The sequence below is a fragment of the Phaseolus vulgaris genome, chromosome 11 (genome assembly GCF_051622355.1).
Source record: "Phaseolus vulgaris cultivar YP4 chromosome 11, ASM5162235v1, whole genome shotgun sequence".
NCBI classification, from domain to species: Eukaryota; Viridiplantae; Streptophyta; class Magnoliopsida; order Fabales; family Fabaceae; genus Phaseolus; species Phaseolus vulgaris.
In genome coordinates this window covers 2674341-2687059 of record NC_143508.1, presented here as the reverse complement: position 1 = coordinate 2687059, position 12719 = coordinate 2674341, and the positions used below count along the sequence as shown (strand labels likewise).

At 31.7% G+C, this 12719-nt stretch overlaps 2 protein-coding genes across 2 annotated transcripts; one reads left to right on the top strand and one right to left on the bottom strand.

The window, feature by feature from the left end:
- The first annotated feature begins 357 nt into the window (after positions 1-357).
- Positions 358-3056, top strand: CYP86B1 (cytochrome P450, family 86, subfamily B, polypeptide 1). Its single transcript, XM_068612300.2, has 2 exons — positions 358-1755; positions 2414-3056. Exons 1-2 carry the CDS (start codon positions 478-480, stop codon positions 2819-2821), a joined length of 1686 nt encoding a protein of 561 aa, XP_068468401.2. The 5' UTR covers positions 358-477; the 3' UTR covers positions 2822-3056.
- A 416-nt stretch (positions 3057-3472) lies between these two features.
- LOC137810841 (Metal-dependent phosphohydrolase) lies at positions 3473-6147 on the bottom strand. The gene is made up of 6 exons (XM_068612311.2): positions 5883-6147; positions 5738-5787; positions 5410-5507; positions 4712-4810; positions 4208-4380; positions 3473-4033 (listed from the first exon to the last, which is right to left on the bottom strand). Exons 1-6 carry the CDS (start codon positions 6048-6050, stop codon positions 3947-3949), a joined length of 675 nt encoding a protein of 224 aa, XP_068468412.2. The 5' UTR covers positions 6051-6147; the 3' UTR covers positions 3473-3946.
- Between the last annotated feature and the right edge of the window lie 6572 nt (positions 6148-12719).

Genomic DNA, 12719 nt, shown 5'->3' with positions numbered 1-12719 from the left:
CCAATTTCCTTGCTGGTTGAATTGCTTGAGTGTGTGTCCAAATGTGGAAGTTTGCCAAGTGTTGACACATAAAGCATGAAGAAGATCAAGTTTTTCGCACAAATCAGTGGACCCACATAAAACTAGATTAATATTCAATTCAATACAATATAAGATAAAATCAAACAACTAGGTAGTTATTGATAAAGTTCCTAATCAGAAAGTAACGTGTGACATTAAAAATGTGCTAACAGTTCTCACTTAGGTAATCAGCTACATCCACTTCCCATCCTCCTAGTCATAACACAAAAAGGTATTTTGACACTCAAACTTTCAGTGTTCAAACATTCTTCAATTCCTATAACAATTTCAACCAAGCAAGTATCCCAAAAGCCAACACAATTGCAAACATTTCAGCTCACCAAATCAAACTGATTATGCAAAACTAAGCACGCCAAGAAACACGAGGCATGCAGTGCAGCACTTCATATAACATACATGACCAACACCACCCCGCAATATTACACTTCAAAACATACCAATACCATGCATTCCCACACTCATTTTCACTCCAACACCATGACCAAACCAAGAGCCCTCAACCTCACCTTCCTCATGCAAGACATCCAAATTTTGGAGATTTTCCTTGCGGTTCTTGTCTTCATACTCATTCATTGTCTTAGACAAAAGAAGCATCATGGCCTGGTCGTTTGGCCTTTCCTTGGAATGGTTCCATCTTTGGTCACGGGACTCAGAACCAACTTGTATGAATGGATCACAGAAGTGCTCAAAAGGCAAAATGGGACATTCAGATTCAAAGGGCCTTGGTTTAGCAACCTCAACTGCATTGTCACATCTGATCCTCGCAACCTGGAGCACCTACTCAAAACCAAGTTCCCTCTCTACCCTAAGGGAGGATACTTCAGGAACACAGTTAGAGACCTACTGGGAGATGGTATATTCAATGCAGACGATGAGACCTGGCAGAAGCAAAGGAAAACAGCAAGCATTGAATTTCATTCAGCCAAGTTCAGACAATTAACAACAGAGTCCCTGTTTGAGCTTGTCCACTATCGGCTCTTGCCTGTGTTAGAGGCATCGGTTAAGAAATCGGTTGCAGTAGACCTACAAGACATTCTCTTAAGGCTAACTTTTGACAATGTTTGCATGATAGCCTTTGGTGTTGATCCAGGTTGTTTGCGCTTGGGTTTACCTGAGATACCATTTGCCAAAGCCTTTGAGGATGCAACAGAAGCCACAGTGTTTCGTTTTGTTACCCCAACGTGCGTTTGGAAGGCCATGAGGCTTCTCAACCTGGGGGTGGAAAGGAAGCTGAAGAAGTCCATAAAAGGGGTTGATGAGTTTGCTGAGACTGTCATTCGGACTAGAAAGAAGGAACTCTCTTTGCAATGTGAAGACACGAAGCATAGATCAGATTTATTAACTGTGTTCATGAGGCTGAAGGATGAGAATGGAAGACCCTATTCGGATAAGTTTTTAAGGGATATATGTGTGAACTTTATATTGGCAGGGAGGGACACCTCTTCGGTTGCTTTGAGTTGGTTTTTCTGGTTGCTTGAACAGAATCCTGAAGTGGAGGAGAATATTCTAGCAGAGATATGCAGGATAGTGAGACAAAGGAACGACATAAAGAGGGAAGAGTTTGATAATTCTTTAAGATTTAGACCGGAGGAGATCAAGAAGATGGATTATTTGCATGCTGCTTTATCAGAAGCTCTCAGGTTATACCCTTCTGTGCCAGTGGATCACAAGGAGGTATTTATTCAATTTTTTCATACTCATTCATTTCCATTCTAATTGCTATTAGAGTTACGAATAATTCCATTTTGGTTATTAATGTATAGCATATACATCACACAGAATATCTCTCAGCCTTTTGAGATGTAAAATTCATCTTAGCACTGCATGTTCATTGCCTAGTAAAGTCAGGACAGTTTATTTTTAGAGTTGCTGTTCAATTAGAATTGAAACTTAAATTTAAATAATACAATTTTTACATCAAAAGTCAACATAGATTATAAGAGATAATTTTCAATACAAAAAACAGTACCACAAACACATAAGAAATAGTATTGTTCTGATACATATATGTTGAATCTGTTCCTTCAAGCGACCATGAATTTTTATTAAATTTCACGAGCTGATCGAGAGCTCTGCCCCCTAAAAAAATTAGGCACGGGTCACAGCAATGACAAAATACTCATAAAAAGGTGGGAAATCCTAGAATAATTCAATGTCTTGTGAGTCAAATTTGTTTTAAGAGTCGGTCAAATTTTACTGGCAAAGCATGAACCTGACAAGTCAGTCAAAAACCCGCATGCGTAGTAAATACTGTAGTAAGAAAAATCACACAATTCAAAGTGATATTGAATGCACTGGGAGTGATGCTAGTGTGCAATTATGAAAATTTCAGGTTGTTAAAGATGACACATTCCCAGATGGAACGGTACTAAAGAAAGGGACAAAAATGATCTATGCAATCTATGCAATGGGAAGAATGGAAAGCATATGGGGGAAGGACTGGAAAGAGTTCAAGCCAGAAAGGTGGCTAAGAGATGGGAGGTTCATGAGTGAGTCTGCCTACAAATTCACTGCATTCAATGGTGGTCCTCGTTTGTGCTTAGGCAAAGATTTTGCATACTATCAGATGAAATATGCTGCGGCCAGCATCATATTCCGGTACCGTGTGAAGGTGGTGGAGAACCACCCTGTAGAGCCCAAGCTTGCCTTAACTATGTACATGAAGCATGGCTTAAAAGTTAACCTATACCAGAGGGATGTTGCACAGATTCACAGACACTTGGATGAAGGGTTCCAATAAACTAACGACAGTCGTGCATTAGTAACATAGTTTTCAGTTTGTTTCTTGTTTGGAATATCATTATTCAACATGTTTGTAAGCACAAAATGACAAAGAAACTGGATTGGATAGATATAATTCTAGAAAAAGGCTAAATAATGGAGTTCATGTTCTGTTGATTGGTTATTCCAGAACTGTATTTCCTAATGAATATATTTCTGGTCCGTGTGAACTAAATAGACAGTACTTTCATAAACATTTGCCTTTATGGTTTGTTATCTTTTGATGAATAAATGGCTCACAACCCCGCCACTTTTTGTTGCCGATACTTATTCATTTAGAGCTAATTCAATCTAGTTTGTGTAGCCTTATATTATCCATTTTTGCAGGCACGATTCATAACATATCCTAAAAATTTTAAACATGTTAATATCATCAGTCTAGAATATTCACCATATAAACCGGAACCGCAATCTTTTCTTTAACGAATTGGTTTAAGCTACAATCACATCAAGGTCAGTTGGTCTTTTGAATTACGTCCAAAAAGGATTCGTAGTTCATAAATTTTATTCTCTTCTCTCTATTCTTAATTCTTAATTCTTACTTCTTACAAGAGAAGTATTCTTGCTCTAGTATCAAACACCTCATTACTGGGGCTCCACAATAAACAAGTTTCTGTTTCTAAACATGAAATCCATCATCACCACTAGTGTACTTCAAGTGCAACCCAAAAAATACCATTGCACAATCACACAACAATTTTCATGAGTAGAAAGGATGTTGGACTGTCACTACTGATCCTATGGATTGTAATTTATCAGCAGACTGGTGTGCTTAAGCAGATGGTTCTGGGAAGAATTGTGCAACCAGTCACTATATGTAGCCTGTACTAATGATGAGGAAAAGAAATAACAGATAAGTTCACAATGTTTGTAACCAACAAACAAACTCGCAACATAGTCTAACATCCATAACCAACTAGGACATGGGGATCCGGAGAAGAAAACCATGCTGATAGATGAAACGCATATGTCATGGACTGTTAATAACAAGATTTGAACATTTCCCAGCATCTCGCTTGAGCTCCATTTGAAAGAAGAAGCTCTGAACCTATACTTGAAGGGAAGAAGCTATGAAAAATGTTTATCAGTTTAAGCCATTCCATTCATCATAGAACTCTTTCACAAACTCCTCCATGAACTTGTGCCTTCTTTCAGCCCTCCTTTTCCCAGCCTGAAATAAGTAGTTGATAGATATTCAATTTCCTCAACAAATTTAATACATATGCATGTATTTCTTTACAGACTTAATGCATTAGCATTTTCTTGACATACTTTACAAAAGAATGCACACTTTGACGCCTTTGACAAAATTTGGTGTTCAGCAAAATAGTTATATAGCCAATACCTTGGTTTTCATCATATCTTTGAGCTTGAGAAGCTTCTCATGAAAATGATTAATAGTAGTCTGTTCCTCTTTGTTCATGTATTGCTCCTTGGACAAATCAGAACGAGGCAGAATAGCGGGATCATGCAGCAACCTCTTCTTACTCCCGCCAAAGGTGAAACAACGTGCAATTCCTGATATTGAGGTAACAACAGACTCAGAGTAAGAGATTTCCCATTTATACTTTTCATAACTCGTTTTTAACACCCACTTTAAATCCCTCTCCTTCTCTCACTACTTCTCTCATTACATCGCTTATATCAGCTATCACTTTTTCCCCATATTCCTGTGTCTCTCTCTAAGGGTGTAGACAACCCAGTAGGGTTTCAAAAAAACATTTCGCTATGCTTTATTATCCTCTACTCCAGCTTTGGAATTTGAGGCTTTGAGCACTAATATTTAATTTAAGTACCTTTAGAGCACCCCATACCTGAAAGCTGAAAAACAGCTAATTTAACAAAATACCTATAGCACCAATGGCATCAAGTCGATCAGCATCTTGCACAACTCCAAATTCTGGAAACCAATCACTACTTCCATTTCCAGTCACCTCTTCTTTGAAACCTGAATATTGGAAGCAGCATCTTAATTGAGTATTTTAAAGTAATAGAGACGTAATTCGAAAAGTGGTAAAAACAAGATATTGTTAAGAGCACACATACAAGTGTAGAAATTTACCAACTCTTGTTAGAAATACACAAGAGATACAGAGAAGTGTAGGAAGTAGGAACAGTTATCCTAGGGAAAAATGCACATTTTCTTCTTAACATCTAGAACCCGTGAAAGATAGTTATAAATGTCCAAAAGCCTCGAAGCAGAGTTTCTTACTTTTTGGGATATAGATAATCAACAGAAACTATATATCTTTATGTGTCCTATATATTTCCCTATCCCAGTACCCATCAGAAAGCACCAACTAAAAAGAATTTCCGAGAAAGCGGTCATAATAAGCACATCAGAGCATTAAAAAAGAAAAAGAAGATACAAAAAAATTAAAAGATAACATCAAGAATAAAGAAGATGTCCGATTGATCACTCATGAGCTAAAACGTTTTCCACATTACAGCTTGAAACAACATCAATTTCAATCAAACAAAAACAAAAGGTAATAAATAACAATGTTGTGGAGACAAAACGATTTTATAATTTCCCTCAAAACTCACCCATTCCTCTGATGATCTTCAAAATTTTAAATTTCTTGTCCTCCTCAACTCCCTCTTGGTCAAGAAAATTCTCAACGATTTTTTCCTCAGATGGGTCCCTGGATGACAAAGCAGTTTCTCAAAAAACGAAAGAAAAGGAGTAAAAACGAGCAACAAGCAGATCCTTTTGCCACGAGGTGGAATTAATTGATGACAATAATGCATGGAAACTACAGCACTTTGTTGTATTGCAAGAAAGGAACAGAATAAAAGCATCGTGCTTGAACTGAAATGATCATACATTACAAACAGAAGAAACATAATCTACAAAATGGGAAAATTTTCTAACCTTAGGTATTTGTAGTCAGCTATGTCATGGAGCAGTGCAGCAAGCTCAACCTGGGAATAAGAATATGATGAAAAGCTGAAAAATAGGAGAAAAGAAAGAAGAGAAAAAGGGTATGAATGGAGAAAGGGGTGATGAGAAAAGGCACGATTTGCATGGAGTGAGGATCGGAAGAGAGGCCTTCCTCTTGAGCAAGAGAGAGAGCAAGATCGCGAACTCTCCAAACATGAGCTGCGTCATGGGAAGCATCGTTCCCTTTCATCGTCTTCTCCACCAGAGCCTCTGCATTTCTTCTTACACTCTCCATTTTCTTCATCTCCCTTCAATCCATGGTTAGGGTTTTATCCAAACCAGTTTAACTTCACACTTACTTTTTTACTTTCATCACATTTCAATGAAAAGTTATTAAAAACAAATATTATTTTTAATATATATATATATATATATATATATATATATATATATAATTAAAGATATCGTTGTCCTCACTTACCAATAAGAATAATTTATTTTTAATAAAATTTCATGATAAAGTTTGATAATGCGTTAGAGATCTTCTCAGTAAATTAACGTAGATAGTTTTTTTAACACAATTTCGATTTCGAATTAATTAAACATTATCAGTTTAATTATAAATTTAAATTAAAAAATATGTAATTTCAGTAATTTTAACTAAAAAGGCATTTAAGAACGCTTATAAAAAAAACTAATGAATGTGCTAGTAGAATTTTTAAGAGTTTAATTTTCATCCAAGCAAGTTAGATATCGTTTTAGCTCGAAATTTTCTTAAAATTTTATATGCTAATGTAAGAATAAAATGTATTTTATTTAACATTTTTGCGATTTGGCCTGTATTAAAAAAAATCTAAAATTATCTCTTTTAATATACTTTTTTTAAATTGTTTATTTTAAAATAATTCATGTAAATTATTTGTTTTGATCTTACGGTACAACTGTTAAGTTATGACATAAAATCTCACATGGTATGTTAACACATGGTTTATATAAAAATAGTAATATGTATGTGTTTGAATAAGAAAAGATTTGTTGAATGGTGTAGAAAATTTGAGTAATCCATAGTGAAATGAGCCACCGAAAAACGTGTAAGAATGGCAAAGCCCACTCTATAAATAATCTTGAAGTTTTCTTAAAATCAACAACAAAACTTCATATTATAATTCTTATCTTCTCTTAATTTTATCTTCTCTTCAGTTTATAATGAGACCTTTCATGCTGAAAGTATATATCATTTTCAGTCTCTTTTTCATTATCCTTTTCAGTCTCTTTTTGTCATCCAAAAATGACATAATGCACTTATAACTAACTCATTGGTGTAGAAGAGAATAAAAAAATATAAATAGTAATTAGATGTGACAAAGAGGGAAAAAGGTGTGATTATTGATTGAATAAGGAGAGAGATACATACCTCATGCCTTATATCCCATGAAAGTGGATTTGGACCTCCTGCAAGTGCAACATTGCAACAACATCATCATAATCGGTAAGTAATTTAAACAAACAGTTTATATTTTAGACTTATTTCTTACTTTTGCATGTATTCGTATACCAGCAGGAATTGATTATCCTCCCAGTAGTAGCCAATTAGTTTAACTAGGTTTGGAGGAGAGAGTTTCCCCAAATATTCCCCTTCACTCTGCATCCAAATATTATAAATATCACTATTGAAATCAACGTTCATTAAAACAATATATATATATATATATATATATATAATTGTTTTTTATAAGTATTTATAAGTACGTTTTTACGTAATAAATCACTGTAGGAGTTCTAAAGTTTAAATTAAAAAAAAATCAATTTTATTTTATATGCTTTCAATTCAAAACGTAAATTTCAACACCATTCCACTATAATAATCCTATATTTCACATATATGATACTGAAAACAAAAACTATATGACTTGCATATTTTATTTTATGCAAGGGATACACAAACCCACACAATTGTATATATTGGATCATGATCATATGTATGTGTACCTTCGGAAAGCTTATTGATGTTGGGAATCTTGTACTCAGTTTTGTTACGCAGTTTTCCATGAGTAAGACAAAGGGTTGATGCTAGAACTATGAGCAACCGAACAAGTTTATGTGATTGAAAAGAAAGCCGGAGGCAGAGAATAATTGTTTCTTCACTTTGTTTTTGTTAGTGAACCATCATCCTATTAGACTTTTATACTAATTGGTTGTAGGTAAATATCTCACAAGGTCACAACTTTAAGGTTCAATATATTCATAACATAATTATAATATTATATAAATTGGTTATTAAACCCTTAATAATAATTTAAAATAAAGTATAATAACTTAATTTTTTAATTATATGTTAATATATTATTTGTTTATAATAATTTTATAAAATTCAATATAATGATATTGTTAGTGAAAACAATAAGGCTAATAAAACATATATAAAAAGATTACTCACATTTAAATATTTTTTAATTATATATTTACACAAATTTTTCTTAATTTGTACATATATCTTAATCTAATTATATGTACATTCATTACTTGTATTGGTTTGGGTTCATTATTATAGCACAAATTAAATCAAACAAATTGCACATTCTAATTGTTTTTTACGGCAAATGTTTCCCAACAATACTTTTACCAAATAATTCAAATTTTGGCACAATTGGTACCTAGGACTTGTATAAATTTTATGAAGGTTTATGCTTTTGAAAAGTTAGGTAAATATACCCTTAATATTGAATCACTTCATCCTTAAGCAAGTTAATGTTTTTCCTTTTTAGGAATATAAAAATGTAATTAATTATTTGTAATTTACTTGTTATTCTTTTTATTTAAAATAGAATAACTACAATTTAAATATAAAAATATAATCAAAATTATAAAAAATAATAAATATAAAATAACATAATTAATCATATTATATATATAATAAATTATAAATATAAATAAATAACAATAAATATATTTTTTAATAATAAATAAATAAATTATATAATAATTATATTAATTATAAAAAAATAAAGATAAAGATAATAATATTATTTAATATAAAAGTAATTTTTTATTAAATATTTCTCATGACTCTAAGGAGAAATTGAAAGGTGTTAGATATATTAACACTGAAAATACACACTTCTCGTTATAATAAATTAATATTTTATTATTATTTTTTATTTAAAATTTGTTATTATATTATTATAGATCGTGTTAAGTATATATTTTTAGTATTGGTGTGAACAAAACTATTTGCGAACTTCTTCCTTCTTGACTTGACTTTTTATTTGTACTATTGTTGTCTGTAATATAATTTAATGGTTGATGAAGTTTGGAAGAAAAAGGTGAACAAGGTCAAATGAAAATGTTTGACCATGAGCCATGATGAAAGCTGAATGAAGATGATGAAACAAGGGAGAGTCACTTTCCCTATTATGAATGAGAAACTGTTTCTACGTTTTAAATCATAAACTGGATCAAAAAAGGCTCCAAAAACATATGCTTACTTGCTCCGACCGTTTCAAGCTTTGTCTGGTACTATGTGTTAATTGATCTTTTGTTTCAAACAAATTTAGCACCAATAATATTTACTATTTTATCTTTCATTTTTTTTCTTTACCATTACAAAACATCATTTTTTTAATGATTACATTATTCTTAAAACCATGTTTTGAGTTGTGAAAGATCATATTTTGGGATGAAAAACCAGATTTGATTAGGGCAGGAATAGGGCACCCCAGGTTTTGATTACCCAGAAAAGTAGGCAATAAAGAAAAAGTGTGGCCTACAAAGGCACATTCATCACAAGAACATAAATGATCCAACACTCCTCCACCACAACCCTACATACTCATTTCTTTTCCCTTACTAACTTCACTTTATTTTTTCCTTTTACCTTTTACCTCACATTCTCATGCTTTCTCTCTCCCTCCCAAACCATTTTAGTTAACCTCAGATTAGAATTCCATAATATCTTTTTTTTTTTTATCAGCATATATATCTTGATTTGTTTGAATCTGTGTGAAGAAAATCAAACTCTAGGTATAAAATTAGCATTTTTAATAAAATTAATTTTTATTTAATTGAAAATAGAAAAAATAATTTCAAATTGTGAAACTTAATTGCAAATTCTGAAACTCGGAAAAAATTAATTTTGAGTCTAAATATATTTTCATATACACTATACTATATAATTAATTAAAATAGTATAATTTAAAATATAAATTACAAATATTAATTACAGATTATATAAATTATAAATATTAATTACAGATTATTGTGGAAAATTAGACCTGTCCTAGAACTCTCTTTCTGGAAAAATACCAGTGGGAAGACATTTACAGACCTCTGAAGCCTCTAGTTTTGAAGGAAATATTGATCTTTGTGGTGAACAACTCAACAAAAGTTGTCCTGGAGACCATACAACTGCAAAGGAAGAAGAAGAAGCAGGAGGGGAGGAAGATGATTTTGTTTTCTATCAGGCATTATATATGAGCATGGGTGTAGATTCTTTGTTGGATTTCTAAATAATTATTACTTAAAATATGTTTTAAAATAATATATTGTCTAAATTATTATATTCTATACAATTATTTTTTTAAATAATTATAAAGTTAGAAGTTAGGCAAGATGAGAATAAAAGTCGTTAACTTTTTTTATTGATACCAAGTGCAGAAAACACAAGGTATAAAGTAGAAAAAATAATAACAATGTGTTTTTATTAGATAGTTATTATTTGGTTAATACATATTTTCTATTTTTCTACGAAAGTTAATAGAATAGGAAATTTTTTGAACTTTTTCTTAAAATAATAAAAAAATATTATGTAATTAAATTTGGTTGAAATTTTATTTTTTAGTTCATCCGTGTATACAAAACTAAAAAAATATTTTATAAAATAATTGTAATATAAATATAAATTTATAATAGATTTCTTAAAAAAAATAAGATACTCAAGTTGTATGACGCATCATACAAAATAAACAATTTAAATATAATAACAATTTCATTATTAATTTAAATTGTCAAAATAAATATAACTATAATTATAATTAATATTTATTGTAAAAATATTAGAAAATAAAAATAGTAATATGTATGTGTTTGAATGAGAAAAGATGTTGTTGAATGAGAAAATATGTTGTTGAATGCGTGTAGGAAATTTCAGTGACCCTGTGAAAACGTGTAGGAAATTTCAGTGAAGTGAGCCACCAAAAAACATGTAAGAATCGACAAAGAAAATACAAATAGTAATATGTATGTGTTTGAATGAGAAAAGATGTTGTTGAATGCGTGTAAGAAATTTCAGTGACCCTGTGAAAATGTGTAGAAATTTCAGTGAAGTGAGCCACCAAAAAACATGTAAGAATCGACAAAGAAAATAAAAATAGTAATATGTATGTGTTTGAATGAGAAAAGATGTTGTTGAATGAAAAAAGATGTTGAATGCATGTAGGAAATTTCAGTGACCTTGTGAAAATGTGTAGAAATTTCAGTGAAGTGAGCCACCAAAAAACTTGTAAGGAAATTTTGGTGGTGAGAAAACACAAAGCCCACTCTATAAATAATTTTGAAGTTTTCTTAAAATCAATAACAAAACTTCAGATTATAATTCTTATCTTCTCTTAATCTTATCTTCTCTTCAGTTTATAATGGACCTTTTACTGCATGCCTCGAGATTTGGTCTCAGATTCAAAAGCTCAATGAGAAATGCTGATGGAAAGTGCAGAGAGGAGGAGAGAAAAGTACTCCTCAACTTCAAACAAAGCGTCATAGATAGCTATGGCATGCTGTTTACGTAGAGTGACCATCCAAATAATACAGATTGCTGCAATTGGAATGACGTTCAATGCAACCATCAAACTGGTTGTGTACATGTACTTGATCTTCAAGCTCATGGTCCACAATATTTGAGAGTAGTGCAATCAATCTCACTTCCTCATTCCTCATTGGTGATATCCTTTTGAGTCTCTTTTTGTCATCCAAACATGACATACTGCACTTCTTGATCTCCTCCGGTCTAAATCTTAAAGAATTATCAAACTCTTCCCTCTTTATGTCGTTCCTTTGTCTCACTATCCTGCATATCTCTGCTAGAATATTCTCCTCCACTTCAGGATTCTGTTCAAGCAACCAGAAAAACCAACTCAAAGCAACCGAAGAGGTGTCCATCCCTGCCAATATAAAGTTCACACATATATCCCTTAAAAACTTATCCGAATAGGGTCTTCCATTCTCATCCTTCAGCCTCATGAACACAGTTAACAAATCTGACCTATGCTTCGTGTCTTCACATTGCAAAGAGAGTTCCAACATAATATGACATAAAGGCCTCAAGTTTAATTGGATGTTAAACAAAAAAATAAATAAATAAATTAAATAAATAAATAAATTAAATAAATATATATATATATATAACAAGAATTAGTGTTTAATGTAAAAAAAAATTCTTTTCTTTTTCTAGAATCCAAAGAAATGCAAGCATTTCTAACTGTAGCAAAAAATTGTGGCATAAGAACAACAGTCAAATTTGGTGAATATGATGATAATAAAACAAGTTGGAATATACTAAGGATGCATCTAGTTTTAATTGGGAAATGTTGAAATAATACAGTACTACACTTATATATGTTTCAAGTTTTTTTTAGTATAATTCCTAAAAGTTTGTTATATAATATATAATAACCTTAAACGAATGAAAAGAACATTCGAATAGACAATAGTTTTGTAAAAAAGATATTTGAACACCTAACAATACAAAAAAAATAAAAAAAATCCAATTAACTAGCCATCAAGATTTCAGTTGGCAATTCAACACTAACAAAATCACGAGTCTTTCTTCCTGCAACTCCATACCTTCTTCTCTCACCTCCATAAACTTTCAAATTTCCAAAAATGCCCCAATATAATATTTCGGATTACATAATCCGGAAATCTTATTTAGCTTCTAGATTATGTAATCCGAAAGTATTTTCGTATTACAAGAAGGATAAAA